Source organism: Gymnoscopelus microlampas (assembly GCF_963454915.1).
Source record: "Gymnoscopelus microlampas genome assembly, chromosome: 16".
NCBI classification, from domain to species: Eukaryota; Metazoa; Chordata; class Actinopteri; order Myctophiformes; family Myctophidae; genus Gymnoscopelus; species Gymnoscopelus microlampas.
Window position 1 is genome coordinate 34,356,735 of NC_139953.1, and position 17,679 is coordinate 34,374,413.

General features: G+C 42.6%; 2 protein-coding genes across 2 annotated transcripts in view; one reads left to right on the top strand and one right to left on the bottom strand.

The window, feature by feature from the left end:
• Nucleotides 1–633: 633 nt before the first annotated feature.
• nt5dc1 (5'-nucleotidase domain containing 1) overlaps nucleotides 634–17,679 on the top strand; it is an 83,183-nt gene continuing 66,137 nt past the window's right edge. Inside the window, exons 1-6 of the mRNA XM_084083185.1 lie at nucleotides 634–1,104; nucleotides 2,456–2,547; nucleotides 3,089–3,160; nucleotides 3,531–3,640; nucleotides 4,601–4,680; nucleotides 4,801–4,882. Of these exons, the coding sequence (XP_083939311.1) occupies nucleotides 1,012–1,104; nucleotides 2,456–2,547; nucleotides 3,089–3,160; nucleotides 3,531–3,640; nucleotides 4,601–4,680; nucleotides 4,801–4,882 (529 nt within the window). The 5' untranslated portion in view covers nucleotides 634–1,011. The remainder of the gene's footprint in view (nucleotides 1,105–2,455; nucleotides 2,548–3,088; nucleotides 3,161–3,530; nucleotides 3,641–4,600; nucleotides 4,681–4,800; nucleotides 4,883–17,679) is intronic.
• col10a1b (collagen, type X, alpha 1b) lies at nucleotides 5,039–13,633 on the bottom strand. Its single transcript, XM_084081832.1, has 3 exons — nucleotides 13,478–13,633; nucleotides 12,490–12,619; nucleotides 5,039–7,474 (listed from the first exon to the last, which is right to left on the bottom strand). The coding sequence occupies exons 2-3, from the start codon at nucleotides 12,602–12,604 to the stop codon at nucleotides 5,616–5,618; spliced, it is 1,974 nt and encodes a 657-aa protein (XP_083937958.1). The 5' UTR covers nucleotides 12,605–12,619; nucleotides 13,478–13,633; the 3' UTR covers nucleotides 5,039–5,615.

A 17,679-nucleotide genomic window follows, 5' to 3' on the forward strand; every position in this document is an offset into this window, starting at 1 on the left:
GCGCTGCGCACTAGCCCTGAAACATGACTGTCTGTCATACCATGACAATCATGGAGCTACTTGTTCCTGGTTTTTAAAATGTCTACATTTACAACCAGTACAGCTACACAAACGTTCACATTTCAAATATAAAGTGCTTACCCCACGGCCATGGATGTAATAAGTTAAAACGCCTGGGTCTAAGTACCTGTATCTTCCGTATTGTTCAATACAAATAATTTGACTCCTATCGGCGTCCATCGTTTCATAGTTATATCAGAGTGCAGTACACCCCCAACCGATAGGGTCGCGTAGTTGAAACCATAATAGAGAAAAAAAATCTAAGAAAATGGCCATCAATCGGATTAAAAAGCTTTTTATTTAATAATACGGAAGATACGGGTACGTAGACCCAGGCGTTTTAACTTATTACATCCATGGCCATGGGGTCAGTACTTTATATTTGAAATGTGAAAGTTTATGTATATGTACGTGTTGTAAATTCAAAAACCAGGAACAAGTAGCGGCATGACGCTTCTGACAGACGAGCGTCTTGTGAACCATGACTACGCTGCGCACCACATTCATATTGCGCTTCTACATTGTCCTGTACGGGTACAATTTTCCCACACATACACACCCGGAAGCCTGGTGCCTCTCTGTCGCCTTCTCCTGGCTGATAGCAGCTCTTAGCTCAACTTCAGCTGCATAATATGGACAACTTATTGACATTATCGCACTGAATGAACCGACGTTGGGGTGTTGTTGACTTCTAGAAGCAACAGTTCCGTCCGGGGAAACAAACCCCCCCGTTTTCATTTATAAAACCGACCTATTAGTACGTCGTGCTGCTACCAGGAGAGAGAGAGAGAGGCTGATGCTTTAGACGCATCGTCATTGACATTGACAGATCAGTTGTGCAGGAGGCTGCTGTGCAACTTGATGTGTGTTAATAGTACCAGTAAACCTTAGTTACTGATCGATCGATTGATTGTTAATTTGTTCCACTCCGGGGTTCTTTTTATTGCTACAATGAGCGAATTCTTCAGCCTGTCAGACTGCGATGTGATCGGCTTCGATTTGGACCACACGCTGTGCAGGTATCATCTGAAGGAGACCTCCAGGGTGAGTTCTGTAGCAAAGCTAGCATCATCATCCTCCATGGTGACAATAATATAATCTGAAGGAGACCTCCAGGGTGAGAGACAGTTTGTATACATGATGATGATGCTGCTCGCGCTAGCTTGCCTTGCACGAGCTCGTGCAAGGCAAGCTAGCGCGAGCAGCATCATCATCCATGGATTGGTGGTGACAATAATGATAATCGTCAGTGATGATGATATAATGTCTGTATAACGATTCCCCCCCATTCATTGGCATCACATTGTGTTTAATGTGGCGCCCACACACGTGGAAAAGTACGATGGTTCATCTGTTGTTCAGCAACCGATTTGTTCCTGATGTATAGTGATGAATATTATCTCATGGATGTGAGGATGTAAAGTAACAGTACAGTATGTAAAGTGTGCGTGTTGGATGATGTGAGGATGTAACGTACGTACAGAGTATGTAACGTACGGTATGCGTGTTGGATGATGATGATGATGATGCTGCAGCTGCAGTCGCTCTGCGTGAGTCACTCACAGCAGGTTCAACGTCGGAGATGGTGCTGACTGACTGATGATGATCATATATGTTTTAACTCGATTAATTGAATACAAGCCCTCAGGGATTTCTGTGTTATCCTTTTTAGCACCATTTGTATTATGTACCACTGTACCTTTTTTGCAAAATGTTAATAAAGTATTCAATCAATCAATCAAAACTAGCTTTCGAGGCCTGGATGGTTGTACATCTGTTATTATTATAATGTCTTTTGAGTGATATTTGCAAATGCAAGGATCGCAGAATCCCCTCGCAGAGCTGTGACATTCATTCAATGGTTCAAAATCACTATATTTCTGTAGGCCTAACTGTGTAAAGAGAGACCTACTTCACTTGTGGTGTACAGCTTTGGAGTGTAATGATTTTGCAGTCATGACATGTGCCAGGCCAGCCAGGCAGTGTTACTGTAACTAACAACATATTGTTCCAGTAATTGTTTCAGCCAAGCATAGTCTTACTGTCTGTAACAACAGTGTTAAGCCTCATTTATACTTAGTTGAGTGCCGGCGTCGTGCTCAGTAAGATCTACAAGCTCATGACGCATGGTGAGCTTGTATATCTGCTATTTACTGCATGCAACATCAGCATCAATGAGGTATCAATGAGGCTTTACAGAGTAATTGTGTTGTGATCTGTCAACCAGTGGTGCTTCTTGCAATTCTGTAGCAACATTGTTACACTGGACCATCAATTGTTGTTTGTTAAAACAGTAAGAAACTAGACTGTTACATCTTTGAGTCCACCTGTATACCCCAGTGTCCTTGGGCTTCTTTCTGAGCTGTCAACTGACTTGACTGTTTTTTGTTTGCAGCTAATCTATGAGAGCTTTGCCGGGTACCTGGTGGAGCACAGAGGCTATGACAAGGACCTCCTCAATTTAACACCTGCAACCTGGGATTTCTGGTGAGTCATCATCACTCAGAGCTTCTGGTCACCACATTTTTCTATTGCATTTATTATATAATTAACTCAACTAAATGCATATAGAGGATCCTGTGACCTTGCTTCTGGAAATGCTTTGTAGACAAATCAGAATCAGCTCTTATAATGTTTCACACAAATATACATCTGGAAAAAACAAACATTTGCCATTATTCCTGAAATGCAGTGAGTCTGACAATCAACAAAGTATGAAATCATCCATTCAATAAGGAAATGTTATTGGTATTGGTATGTTCTGTGGGCAAAAAGTTTATACTTCTTAATGAAGAACCAAATCTTTCAGGCTTGAATGCAATGCCTAAACGCTGCTGCATGTTCTGGTGTACCCTTTTCTGTTTATTATTTAGCTGGGATATAGCAAGTAAATCTAAATGTCCATTGTCCAGTGATTTATATTGATCATTCCATGCTGTGTAAGAGCTGACACGTGACAGTCAGCATGTGGGCATCACTCATCATGTCTCCTGGTGCTAACATATCTGTTGCTCATTTTCATATCCAGTTTCAAAGGGCTGGTTGTGGATCTTGAGGACGGAAACCTGGTAAAGTTGGCCGAAGATGGAACCGTCCTACGGTAAAATCAGCGGATTGCTGTAAAATAAGTAATATAAAACGTGCATAAATGAGTACTTGACATTATGAGTGTCATGTAAATGTCAAATTGGTACTCTTTGGCTCTCAGGGTTAGAAATTATTTTCCAAAGGAAATGAAAGTATTTCTGCTTTCAAATAAAACAACCACTCATTTCAGCAAAATGACATTCATCTGGTGGGCCTCGTGCAAGGGATCATAGCCTCAATACATGTGTACATTATGTTTTAACAGTAAAACTTGAACATTCTTGTATACCTTTTGAAATATTATATTTGACTTTAGTTATTTCATCTTTCTGGTTATATTTGAAAATGGGATTTACTGAACACATATTGTTCTGCTTCATTAGGGCAACACATGGAACCACTGACCTCACCACAGAAGAGATTATCAAACACTATGGTCCTAAAAGGCAATGGAAGCACTTCGACAGCCTCAATACCTCCTTTACCAGATCCGGTATGGTGTCCCCATGCACAATTATTCATTCATGATTCAGACCTTAATTCAATGTAGTTTTATACGTTTTTGTGCTGCTGGCTGTTTTGTGGATGACACAGGTAATGGAAGGATTCCGTGATGTGTAATAGAAATATTTGCAGCTCTTGGAAGTGACAGTGGGCATTATAATGCGTATTCACAGTCGCAGTGACAAAGTGACAGGCTAAAAGTCAGTTTCAAAGGAGGCCAGCAGCATTGAAGCTACAAAGTGATGCTCAAACTGGCCTCAACGTTTTCAGTGTTCCAGTGATGCATCAATCAATCATACACTTTTTTCCTCCATTTCCACTCCCCCTCTCTTCCCTCTGTTATTTAACCCTAACCCTTTTCATTTACGCAGTGTGGCTTGAGCAGCACTTTATCAGCAATGTATCTAGCCACGCCTGGCATTTTGTAGCTTTGTCACCGCTTGTGTGAAGGCAACATAAGACATTAAAAGCATATTATACTGTAAGGACACCATGGGTGAATTACAATCATTACAATAGCAATTGATCTAGGTCAATGTTGTATATATACTGTAATACACACATGTTCAAAGAAACATGTACAAATGCTTGTAAAAAATGCTTGTACATTGGCTATGTTCTGTTATTATTTTATGTTTTTCATAAAACAAATTAAATAAAATGTTCAGATTTTCTTTTTGCCTATATGACATTTCGTCCAAAATAGGGACACCAGGTTGACAGTGGTTACATGTTTAATACTTTCTGGCAGTTGTTAAGTAATCCAAATAAATGATTTAGGAAAGAGTCATTGTGTCAAATTCAGTAATTGCCGTAAATAACGTTATTATGATGCAAAAATTACGTTAATTTGAGTGATATACTTACTATACAGCACCTTCAGTGCTCTTGAATGCACTTAACGTTAAGCATTGCCAAAATGTTTATCAAGTGTGATTTTCTTCTGCAGCAAAGTACTATTACTACGACAACTATTTTGATCTACCTGGGGCTCTTCTCTGTGGAAGGGTGGTGGACATGTTGCACAAGGTAAAATCTAATAATATGATTATATAATACTGCTACATACATATATGATAATTCAATAGGTAACTGGAATACATTTTGAAGTATACCGTTTTTTTCCCCTTGAATTCTTATTATGAACAGCGTGGAGATGAGGTGAATTCAGACTTTTGGAAAGACATGGTTGCTGCCATTGACCATAATTACAACACATCTGCATTTAAAGGTATGTGGATTTTTTCTTTCTTTTTTTCCCACTTGGTTTTGTGATTCATTCAGGTCCATTGAAATCTGCAGTGAGCTTATGGCAGGGATTGCATCACACATGTACAGTAGGGTAGTGTACACAAAGCGCACAAATGCACAGAAAACACAGACAACATTGTTTCTCATTTTTCGAACTATAAATTTATTCTTTGTTTTGATCAATAATACAGCCAATGGGATTTTGACAAAATAAACTTTGAATTCCTCATCCCGTTTTTTGTTAATCACAGTTAAGTGCTTGTGAAATGTTTTGGTCTTATTGACAACATATTTTAATACAACAAGTGTGATACCTTTTGCATGTATATTACAGGTAAAACTTTCAACAACAAACATTAACAGACACACAAAAAAGATAAGATTTGCTGTAAATGTTACAGGCAGTTGTAGAGCACCACTTATATCTATCTTCCAATATTGTTTCATGAAATTGCACTGGCACACATGCACCGGGAAATATGAACATAATGAGTCGCACATCTTTAATTTCTTTCAACCCCCCTTAAAGGTCTTTACCAATACATTGTTTTGGCCATTTTTAAATCTTGCCTTTTGCATGTAAAAATGTGATTGAGGCAGATGAATTTTCTTCATTCTACAATGTCAATGGCAATTTTTGTAAACTGGACTAATTCTCTGAGTAGTTCTTCAATTTGGTATGGTTTTGAGGTGTAATTTTGTTATTTGTGAAATCACGTTGAGGCAATCAAGAACCCAGAGAAAGAGCAGTGAACGTTGTCTGCGGCAAAGATGCCATTGCTCTCCTCGTCGGGCACCTGAACGAAGACCCTGTCGTGGGCGTTCAGCATGAGCACAGCGCTGCCTGACATCTGATCCAGGAAGCCCTTGTTGTATTCGTCGTAGGTGAACATCATGGGCTCCTCGTTCTTGTAGAGGGCCACCAGAGCGTTGGCGCCATTGACGTGCATGTGGTAGGCGAAGTAGTAGAGGCCAGGGATCTGGCACGTGAAGACGCCGCTGTGGGCATCGTAGTGCTGCTCACCATTGTACAGAACCTGGGCGAACTGAATAGGGTGTCCGGCTGGGGGGTATGCCCTCGTCAGCACAGCGCTGAAGGCAGACATGGGGGCCTTCATCATCTCGTGGGGCATCATGACCTCGTGATGGGATTTGATGGGCATGGCCTTCTCGTGGTGGTAGATCATCTCACCGGGTGCTCCGGGTGCTCCGGGGGGACCAGCGGGGCCTTGGTGACCGTCATTGCCTCTGGCTCCTGGGTTTCCAGGTGGACCCTGTGGACCAGAAATTCCCTTGGAGGTCATGCCAGCGGGGCCAGGTGCGCCGGGAGGTCCTGGGTGGCCCTTCAGACCAGCGGGTCCGTGAATGCCGGGAGGTCCGACGGGTCCCATGCCTCCTGGCATGCCGTTCTCACCTCCTTTTCCTGGAGCTCCGGGGTGTCCGGTGTGGCCCTTAGCTCCTACTTGGCCCATAGCGCCTGGGATACCTGGGGCACCGTGGGGGCCCATCTCACCCTTGGGGCCCTGAGGGCCAGTGTGGCCAGTAGCTCCGGTTCCTCCATTTGCTCCTGGGATACCTGATTTTCCTTGGAATCCCTGATGTCCCTGATCACCCTTGCCGCCCTTAGCCCCTGGTGCTCCCACCATACCGGTGTCGCCCTTAAGTCCCATTGGGCCTGCCTCTCCCTGGAATCCTCTGGCTCCCTGTGGTCCGGCTGGGCCAATAGGACCGGAAGAACCTGGTGCACCTGTGTAACCAGTGGGGCCTGGCTCTCCCTTCTGACCGGTGGTTCCCGAGGTACCGGGGGCTCCTCTGTCACCTGGAATGCCGGGGATACCTGGCTTGCCGACGCCTGGCATGCCAGGGGATCCGGGCTGACCGGCGGGACCCTGAGGACCCTTGGGTCCCATCTGTCCGGGCATACCTGGAGTGCCGTTCTGACCGGACTTTCCTGGTGCTCCGACGCCGGGGGCTCCGGTGTGGCCCTTGGGTCCGGACATACCGCTTGCTCCAGGGGCTCCGTCTCTGCCGGGGATACCAGCCTTACCGGGATCACCAGGGTATCCGTTGGCACCGGGCTTACCGACTCCAGGTTTGCCGGGCATTCCGGATGGACCCACTGGGCCGTGTGGGCCCTGGGGTCCCCCAGCGCCGGGGATGCCGTGTCCCGTCTGTCCCTTGGCGCCGGGAATACCAGGAACTCCGGGGTGTCCCTTCAGGCCAGCCTCTCCTCTGGCTCCCATTGGTCCAGGAATGCCATGTGGGCCTGGTTTGCCAACGCTGGAATACCCGGCAGGTCCGGCGCCTCCGGGAGTACCTGGCTGGCCTTTGTGTCCCATTGCTCCGGTTGCGCCGGGTGCGCCGGTGGAACCGGGCAGACCGTTGGCTCCTGGTTTGCCGGGGGCACCGGGGGTACCGGGTTTGCCAGCTGCGGAGTAGCCGGGGGCTCCAGCAGCTCCAGGTGGGCCCACTGGTCCAGTGTGTCCCATACCGCTTTTTCCAGGAGGGCCGGGTGGTCCCATTGGTCCGGGTGCACCGTCGTGACCTGAAGGTCCTTGCTCACCTACAACGGCTGGGGAATTGACAAATATAGTTAGTTACATACTGTAGCTTAATGCTATGGATTACACTTAATTATAGTAAGTAATAGTATTATATATATCATAGTATAGTGCCAGGTTCAAAAGACCACTGTCACTAGGGTCAAATATCCACCAGTCCTCTTCTCTAACATTTAAACTATTTAACCACTTAAGCCCTCTTAAAAAATACTTTTGAAAATGGACGATCTACAAACTCACAATGTGTCACATCGGGACGAACACATTTTGAGCTTGTAGATCTGCTGTTTAAAAAAAAATACATTTTTTAGTTTTTGAACATTTTCGCCTATAATGACATGCCCAAAATAGGGACACAAGTAAAGGGTGAAAGTAGTTAAAGTACCACATCACCCATTTTCAACCTTATGTTCATGTAATTGTTCCACACTAATGCTCATTACAAGATGTCACCATTTCTGTGTCTCACTCACAGGAGGGCTGTGGACAGTTCAGAAACCTGCCTACCAAAGAGAAAGGCTGTAGCTTGGAATCCCCATCGATTGGCATTGGCAGGCGGGTTTCTAAACTTTCCATAGCCAACCAATGAGATGCAGAGGGAGTAGACGTAAGTTGTGCCATCTCTTTGTGAGCACTAGTGAGGACCAATTATATGAAGATTAGGTTGAAAATGGGTTGAAAAGTGCTCCTTTTGAGAAGGTTATCATCACAAGGCAGCTTAAATGACAGTTACATCTTGCGTATTGTTAAATAAAGGAAATAGAAAAGAGAGAAAATAAAATAAATTGTGCGTGAGTGTTAATAGTGATACAAATGATGGCATTATTCCCATGTACCTAAAGTACTGTGTAACAAAGCGAAACTAAAAACACAGGTTTATTTAAACAATAGAATTTAGTGTTTCATTCTTGAAGCATGTTATTCTCAGTGGTGCCGTACTGTGAATGGATGGCAAAAAGCACATGGATCTAATGCATGTGCCCCGTTCTCTGTGCATATTGACTTTTCAGTCTGTCACGCATCACTTGTTGCGACATTGATCAGGCCAGTTTTTTTTTTATCTCACTGAATGTTGAGGCAGACGCACAAGCATTAATCTGAACATTTCTGCTTGCGGAAAAGGTTTACTGTTTCAGTATTTGTCTCCACATCATTTCTATTTCTTGTGTTTTTCTCTCTATATGGACTCCTCAGATGGCTTTTTAGTGCTTGACTAACATCACGGTTTGGTATTCTGCTCCATACGACCACAACCTGATTTAAAACCCTGAGGACACTGCTCCCTGTGATTACAGGGAGAGGTTGTGGGGACAACTTATTTCTTTTTTGTCTTCCCAGGGTAGTCTTGACAAGGCCAGTGGTCTGAGGGGATGTTTCCCACTCAGACCCACTCTGCCTCGTGGGAAACTCGGTAACCCCGGCTCCTGTGTATTTCGGTTTGATTTCGGCCACGCTATACCATATACACCCTTTAATTTGCTGGTGCGGCCCATGGCAGTGGATGTATGGTTAGTGGTCTGCAGGATGTTGACATCACCTTGAGCCATTTTCTGCCACTTAATGTGGAAGTGCATGGCACAGTAGGTCATATGAGGATACAGTAATGCACACTACAGTATGTGGACCAGAATAAGATTTGATCACAAATTAGATATTGGACTGTGGCTCAGGCAATATATTACTGCGGTCCGCCCTATTACTTTAACCTAATTTTAACGAAAGGGAAGCATCTTCTCCACGATTAAAACATTGTAGCCTTTTTTTCTTCTTTTTTGTGAATGCGGAAATCTAATTTGACCACTTCCTGCTAAATAATTTGATGCCTACAACCATGTTCTTCTATTGCTGGCCACTGTGTCAACCTTATCAGGAGGAGAGGGATGATACCAACACTTGATCTAATTATTGTAATGTTTTTTATATCTCCAGACGTCCTTAATCATCAGCTACTTGAATTGTTAACCTTTATCTAACAACAAAGCTGTGAATACAAAAGCACCAAAACGGACTCACTAGGGAGTGGAGACAGTAAGCGTATTCTCATATTATCTTTTATGTCAAGTGTTCATGTCAAGTAAGATGAGATCCATGCAGCGGAAGAAAAGTGTGATATTAATTAAAGGCATTGATATATTATTAAAAAGGCATTCTGTCTTTTTCCAGATACTGTAGTTTGCATATTCTGATATTTTGCCTGGCAGAGTTCTCATTTTAAAGTTTACACAACTACTGTATACCTAACAATAAATTGGAACAGTTTGTATTATAAAAGGAAATGTGAATGTGTATGAGCTCTTTCGCAATAGTGGCTTGAGACACTAAAATGGATTGACATGGCTATAATTTGAAAGCCACATAAAAATGAGCTTGAAACCACGAATGAAGAACTGGTCCAGAACTGGACTTTTTGGCAGCCAGGGAAACCTCAGACTGGAGGTGATGATCCTGGCCGCGGTTAGCACGGTGGCCTAACCAGTAATTGAACCGTGACAGAACTGTTTGTACTGCACAGCAGTCTGCTTATGTGTCAACGTGCCGCACCAATATCCATTGTTGAAATATTTCTCTTTCACAGTCCTCACTTTATCCACTTTACTCCCACTTGCTGTCCAGCTTGTTTTCTAAGTTGGTTTACCGTCTCCTGCATCAGAAAAATATAGCCTCCACATAGCTTAACAAAATTATAGTGAGCTATTTCACATTTGGATTTATTTGGTTAGTCATGCATTTGTCATGGAATGTGTGAGAAACGTTTAATTCGTCATTCATTTTCTTTATTTTTCTGGGATCAAATTGTGTTTGTGTTCAAAGATTTAACGCCACGAAAGTGGTTTGTTTGGGTGTGCCCACTGCGACGTGGTAATGACATCTGTTTGGAAGGTTTTTCAAATCCGAATGCTCATTGTTGAGTGGAAAGGCTTCTATTTTTATGTTGAAGCCCACGGGCCATTAAAACCACATCAAAGCCTCTGAAAAGTAGAACTGCTGAAATTAATTTTCAATTGTTTGCTCCTCAAATAAAGTCATTGCATTGTGGGGAACTGAATTTGAAATTGACCACGAGTCATTGACGTATTTACAGTGTTAGATGTCAGCTAAGCAATTATTTTGTGAACACTGCTTCGGGGCTTTTTCGTGAAGCGTGCAGAAGTGATGGTTGCCTATTTCTGTATTTATCCAGGGAGCACGCACTCTCTTTTATGACTGTCCATCTCACTTAGGAACTGTGTACTCCATTGTATCCCAGCCTTGAAAAAAGATGAGGTTCACGGCAGGTGCCAGCTGCATCTTTATTGTCACTAGTGTTGTTGTTGTTTTGTATCTATCAACGATTATTTTTCTTTTATTGATTAACCACTTGAACCATAGCGTCACTATTCTGGGGTGAACATTCAACGAAAATAGCAGATCTACAAGCTCACAATGCCATGCAACGAGGCACGTTCTAAGCTTGTAGGTTGGCTATTTTTGGCAAAGAGATTGAAAAGATTGAAAACAGTAGGGCCTAGTTTACAGTACCCTGTCAAGCAATTATAGGATGTACTGTAAGCGGTTAAACTATAATTTGTAGACCGGGGTCCCCCAGGGGTCTGTCCTTGACCCGCTCCTTTTTTCCCTCTACACCAAATATGTTCATTGACAATATCTGAATGCAACATCGTGAGCTTGTAGATCAGCTATTTTCACCAAATGTTCACCTATTCAAGCAGAATGCCACAATTAAACCTTAACACTGATAGGTGAACACCTGTCAGCGTTAAAGTTTAATTGTACCGGTAGTTATTTTATTTTCATATTATGTGTAAATACAAATAACAACATATATTATTATTTGATAAGTTTTCACTATGTTGTTTTATGTTCATACAGTTACACTGACATCTGGGAGCTGTACAGTACAGCTACAGTTGTAGTAGTCGTTTTACACTTTTAACTCATGAGCAGTGCCATGCTGAAGGATACCTTTTTACAGTAGTTTTAGAAAGAGAGAGAACTTTACTCACTGTGCTTCCAACATTTATAGAAAGTCACTAAAAAAGTCAGGCGCTGTTTGGGCGCTGTTAGGTTGCACTTAATTGTCAGACATTTTAAAAGCTGGATAATCGTATGATATTCTCATTCTCAATATCTCATTCTAAATATCATTAAGGTCATTTTCCTATAAAAGACTTGAAAGCAAACTCGTAAATGTCTGAATTGTTGCTATAAATCTCAGCTGTTTGGAAGGCTTTGTGATGTGACCACATGTGATCACACTTTTAGTTTGTGACTTAACCGGCTAGAATTGAGTTAAGAAACCGATCCGAGCAAATGCACACTGTTCTCTACATGGACAGAATGACAGCTGAATGTATTTGTAATATTTAAAAGCAAATATTGTGTGGGATAACGTATCACCCTAACCCTACCACTTGTATTTCTACCCTTATTTTTTTTTAAACCTTTATTTTACTGAGCACAAATGCTCTTTTTTTTTAGCAATGCCATACTCATTTAGCTACAGACATTTCACACCTGGGAGCTGCCCAGTGCAACCACAGTTGTACAGTTGTACTGTTGGCCTCCACTGGAGCAGTTGGGGTGAAGTGCCTGGGTACTGAGGTACTATAGGGGCGAGTGTTACTCATTCACTTCCCAACACAGATTTTCCCTGCCTGTCTGGGGTACTGAACCGGCAACCTTCTAGTCACAAGCACTCTCCTCTAACATTTAGGCCATCGTTGTCCCATTTAGTTTTGATACCGAACACCAAAAGTGATAGATTATTGAATTAGTGCTACAATGTGAAATTAACTACTAGAGCTGCTCTGCATGTTCATTTCTAAATTAACACTTGCAATCAATGATATTTTAGTAGGCATATATGCTCATTTTGTCAAATGGCATTATAATTCATTATTATTATATATCATTATTCAAACACCACTGAACATTGGCACATATTTTGCATATTTTGGTACCAAAAAAGTCAGGTATTTACGTTATAAATTGTCAATGCAAGGAAAGAAGTAGATGTGCAACTTACCATGGCTCTTGGTTTGGTGTACGTATGGGGTCTTTTGCACTTTGCTATGGTGGTAGGGGGTTGCCTCTGCCAAAGCAAGGAGGACTAGGAGAATGCTTGTTACTCTCAGATCCATCTTCTGAAGCTAAACCTGCAAAGACAAAATCCATTCAGAACAATAGCTTGATGATGATGGAGCTTGGATGTAAAGTTATTTCACCCACTTTACACCTGTAATCCTGTGATGTGACAATAAAGTTCATTCTGTTTCTGATAGCTTCCTCCTCAATACTTTCATCTCCCCCTCTTTGCTGTGAAACAATAATGAAAAACCATAGTATACTTGTAATATACCATTTAAATACCCTGGGAAAGTGAATAACTTTGCTACTCTTTAACACTGTTACTGTCTCCTGTGTCACCAGTGCTCTAATCCCTAAGTGAATTGAGCTACCATGTTCAAGGTTAGCCTAAAGCAACCCAACTGTGACCATGGCTTAATTGACGCAGAAACACAAATCGTAACAATAGATTTTGAGCTGAATCACGTCTCTCTCTGTGCATTTCCCAAGTGCCTCAAAATCTCTTTCAATCGTAAATATTCTTTTGTATATTTTGTCTCTGTTGACTACGCTTTAGAACATGGCTCACTACATTCATCCGAGATCAGCATGTGGCTTACGGTACCAGCCAGACACTATGCTGATGACTGGCTTCAAGTCAGTGGATCGACACCAGGCTTCAATTCAAAGCCAGCCATCAGTGCCGAGCTGTTCTCTCGCCTTGGGAGAAGAAAGCTTTGCATCAACAGTCAATTTAACTCTTGTGAGTGTAGAAATGGACCCATAAAAGTCCATTTCCAGATTTGACTGTGTGCACCTGGTTTAGACCCAAGGTGCAGGCAAGCCAGGGGCCCACCATGCACTGCCTAACAGCAGAGGAAGGCCCGGCCATAGAGTGCAAAAAAAAATGGCAATACTAGGAATAATATGAAAGCAAAACACCTTACCGGTACGATTATGCTCCAAAGAATGGTGAGGTTTGTCGGGAGGTGCTGTCCCGGGTCCGGTGCTGTTATATCCTTTAGTGTGGAGTCGGGTCTTGTCTGTCTGTCTGAGCGGCTGCTGCTGCTTCCCAGGGCAAAGCTCAAGGTTTTTATACTGAGTGAGTCCTCCAGCATCATGTAGGGGTCCACAATAGCAATGTGGAAGGTCCTCCCTGCTGTGATGTCATCTTTAATGACGGGTGCCATGTCCTCAGAAGGCATGTCACTTTAGGATGATGGTGCTCTCTTTTGACTCCGCCTTTTTATCCCCCCCCGCCCCCCCCCCCCTTTCTCGCTCGCTCTCTCGACTCTCACCCTATGTATTTATGTATAGATCACGGCTGAGGGAAATTTAAAAAAGAAAAACCCTCAGGGTGACATTTTTATTATCTTTTGCGTTATGTTTGGTGGGTCTCGGGTTATGTTTCGGTTGGATTTTTACAGCCTTTAGTGTGACCTGTGGTGTGTTTGGGTGTGCAGATTGTTCAAGTTATTAACTTTAATTCCTGTCATGCGGTTGACATCTTAATCACTGTGTATGTTGTGACAGACGTCTTGGCAGGGTAAATTAGTGTTTTTAGTTCCCTCCTCCTGCTTGGATTCTCTTTTTTTAACTGCTCAAACAAATATACTTTTGCTGGCCTTTTAGAGGATTCACCATCTGAAGAGCGAGTTTATTGACGGGGTGTCTGTTTGCAGAGTGTATTCCTGGAAAAATAAAGACTGAATTGGTCTGTCTGTGTTTTTCTTCAGTCTGATGTCTCTCTCAGGACAGGTACATTAAATGTCCCTACTGGCATTTCTGTGTCTGTTTCAGGAAACACAATATTTTCAGGAAGCTTTTAAGAAAACCTATATATTTATTTTTCAATTATTGCTTGTATTTCTGACCCCATTTATGGATCATAATCCAGATGTCAAAATAATATGCACAAAGATAAGAGTAATAGTCTGATTGTGTCGGCATACATCTTTGTCTGAAGTTGTGCTATCAGCTCCAACCAATGTGCTAAAACTGCCCTAAAGTGTGTAGGATTCTAATAAAAAATCTATTCAGTGGCATTTCCCAACATTTCACACGATTGCTTTGAGATAGCAATAGAAGTAACACTGGGAAATTGCTTGTAAATGGAAATGCCTGCTCACAACTATTATGTAAAGCATGTCATGTCACGCACCAGGAAGTACCAAGACCAAAACACCAGGGGGCAGAGTGTAGTTTCTGGTCTCAGACCTGTTGCATTTTGATGCTGCAAATCAGTCCTTTAGGTTCCTGGTAACCAAATGGATAGACGAATGAGGCTGGGGCTGTTGTTGGTTGCTGGTTAATGTCCCTTGACTTGGTTAGGTACATTTGGGTACGTACGACGATGTTATCTAAGACACTCAAGTGCTCCCGTTGCTCAAGTGCTCCCGTTGGAGATATTCAGTGGCTAACAGCTACTGTTGGATGGGAAGTTCCCAGATCTGAATGCAGGCATACTTTATGTGCAAAAATCTCCTTCCCACAAGTGCAACTACTTAACCCATTAAAACCCGGGAACGCAGCTGTGTAACCACTCAAACCATTATTTTATACTTTGGCTATTCAAAAATAGCAGATATACAAGCTCATAGCGAGCGATGAGCTTGTAGATCTGCTATTTTTTCTAAATCGTGAAAATGTGTGCAAATCTTTCAATATATATATATTTTTTCAAAGCAAACTTGTTTAACTCAAATCTTTGCTTCTGAGGGTCCCTGGAACAAAATATTTTGAGATTTTGAGAGGTCGGCGGCCAAATGCATATCATTTTGGGGGTCCTTGACATGAAAAAGTTTGAGAACCCACTCATATTGAAACAAGATTTAGAAGACATTTGTAGAATCGGCCTCAGGTCTTAATGGGTTAAAGTCGAGCTGAAATGGCATTTCGTGAGTGTGTAACTTCCGTGTCGTGACGTATTTCTGAGTGAAACGGGATAGGAAGGCGGGACATCACATGGAGTGGAGAGCTGCACCAGTATCACAGCGATGGGGGCGGGCTTTTGAGCTCAACTGGCTTGGGAATCGTCAGGGCCCTGATTTGAACATTGAAAAGCAAAACGTGATCAAATATGAATCAAGATTCTGTTACTGCATTGCCTATTTCTCACCTCAAATATTTTGAGAAACATAATTTATTTTAGTGTATGCGTTATCTCCGCCAGACTGGGAACGGCTGGGAGGGGGAGATTGTGTTTTCGCTCACGTGAGTCTGTCTGTGTGTGGGCATTGGTATTTAAGATAGTCACAGGGACAGTGTCCTCAATACCCTCATACCTGACTAACTACTTCTCCACAGTGAGTGACACCCGCTGCCACAACATTAGAGGGAGCGACAATGATCTGGTACTACCCAAAAATAGAACAAACATGGGAGAATTCTCATTCTACTACTCTGCCACAATGCCAAATGTGGAACGCCCTGACACCATCCATTGAAGGATGTGTATCACTGGTTTGTTTCAAAACGGTCTTGAAAAATCATCTATCAGGAGACCACAAGGGGAGATAAATGCATAGAAAGGAGCTGTAATTCACTGCCAGCGTTTTTCCTTTTTCTCCTTTGTACATATAGTGTTTTGTATTTGTTGATGACATGCATTATTGTGTTTTCTTAATTATATGCCATGTTGATGAATTGAATACATAGGACCACAATGGAAACAAGTCCCCAGGACTTTTTTTGTGTTATCCTTTTAGCCTTAACCCAGGGGTCTTCAACGTTTTCAGCCCAAGGACCGCCTAGCTGAGAGCGAGATGAAGCAGGGACCCCCATATTGTATAACATTGTGTTTCAGATTCAACTTTTTTTGTTTACTTGGTCTGCTCTTTTTTCCCCTCTACACCTATACCTCTTTGCCAAAAATAGCCGATCTACAAGCTCACAACGCCTCGCAGTGCGAGGCGTTGTGAGCTTGTAGATCTGCTATTTTTGGCTAAAGTTCTCCTCAGAAAAGGGAAGGGTAGTCGGGCACTACCAGACGGATAGGCATGAAATTTGCACACACACTCCCAGTAGGGCCAAGGAAGAACCTCCACCCCCCAAAATTTCAGATCGGCCTCCTGGTGGTCCTATAACAGGCCCGCTTCATGTATTGGCCTGTAACTCTTGGAACTACCATAACCGCATACAGCACTGTATACTGTATACATTGCACACTGGTAACCTTAGAGGTGTGCATAGTTGAGCAATAGTTGGATTATTGCCAGGTGACCTCAGTGTCATTATCTTATGTTGTGATTTGACGATGATACAGTCAGTGTATTGAGTCATGGCAGACATGCATGGAATCTCTCATTATGATGGTTTAGCAATTGCTTCGCAGCTCAGCAGATAACAGTGTTTTCTTAGTAAACTTTAAACAAAGTAAAGTTACAAAGCAACACATTATGCTATTATGTACAAGATGATGCTTTCTTTTGGGTGGATATTTCATCCTGTAGGGTTTGATCACGGTTAGGTGTGTTTTTTCACAGGCTTGTTGAAGACTGCCTACACCCCAAATAATTGCACACTCACACTCACCATGCGGGACAATTGGTTTACTCAAGGATATTGGACTTCAAAATGGGTCTCTTATTTTTCTTTCTTTCTTATCGCCATCATAATTCGATCATATCACCTCCTTCAATGGTTCTGATCGTCCATCATTGTTATTGTGTGATAATGGGGTATGGTGGTCTATTTAGGGCACAGTATCTATGGTTTTGGGTGAAACCGCGATTCCCTTCCTTGGCATATCATTTCAACTGTCTAAGTTGAGGCCACGGGAGAAAGCCTGCTAAGCCTCGAGCATCTTTGGCAAAGCCTTCAGGTCAAATGACAGAGCTGTGGGGCAGGGGTGGAGTCAACAACACTTAACAGCTTTTTAATCCATTCAATCCGGGAACGCATCCGTGTCATTTTTGGATTTCTTTGGCTATTCAAAAATAGCAGATATGCAAGCACTCGTGCCACGCTATGAGCTTGTAGATCTGCTTTTTTGGGGGGGGGGAATCATGAAAATGTGTGCAAATCTTTGAATATATATACATTGTTTTTCAAATCCTTGCTTCTGTTGGTCCCTGGAACAAAATATTTTGAGATTGGGTGGTCCTTGACATGAAAATATTTTGAGGACCACTGATATTATAGAAACATA

Bases quoted from the DNA above. Each gene is read 5' to 3' on its own strand.
- col10a1b (XM_084081832.1), bottom strand. From the start codon at position 12,604: ATGGATCTGAGAGTAACAAGCATTCTCCTAGTCCTCCTTGCTTTGGCA. The intron at 7,475-12,489 runs GTAAGTTGCACA...TCAATTCCCCAG, and splicing joins ACACCAAACCAAGAGCCATG to CCGTTGTAGGTGAGCAAGGA.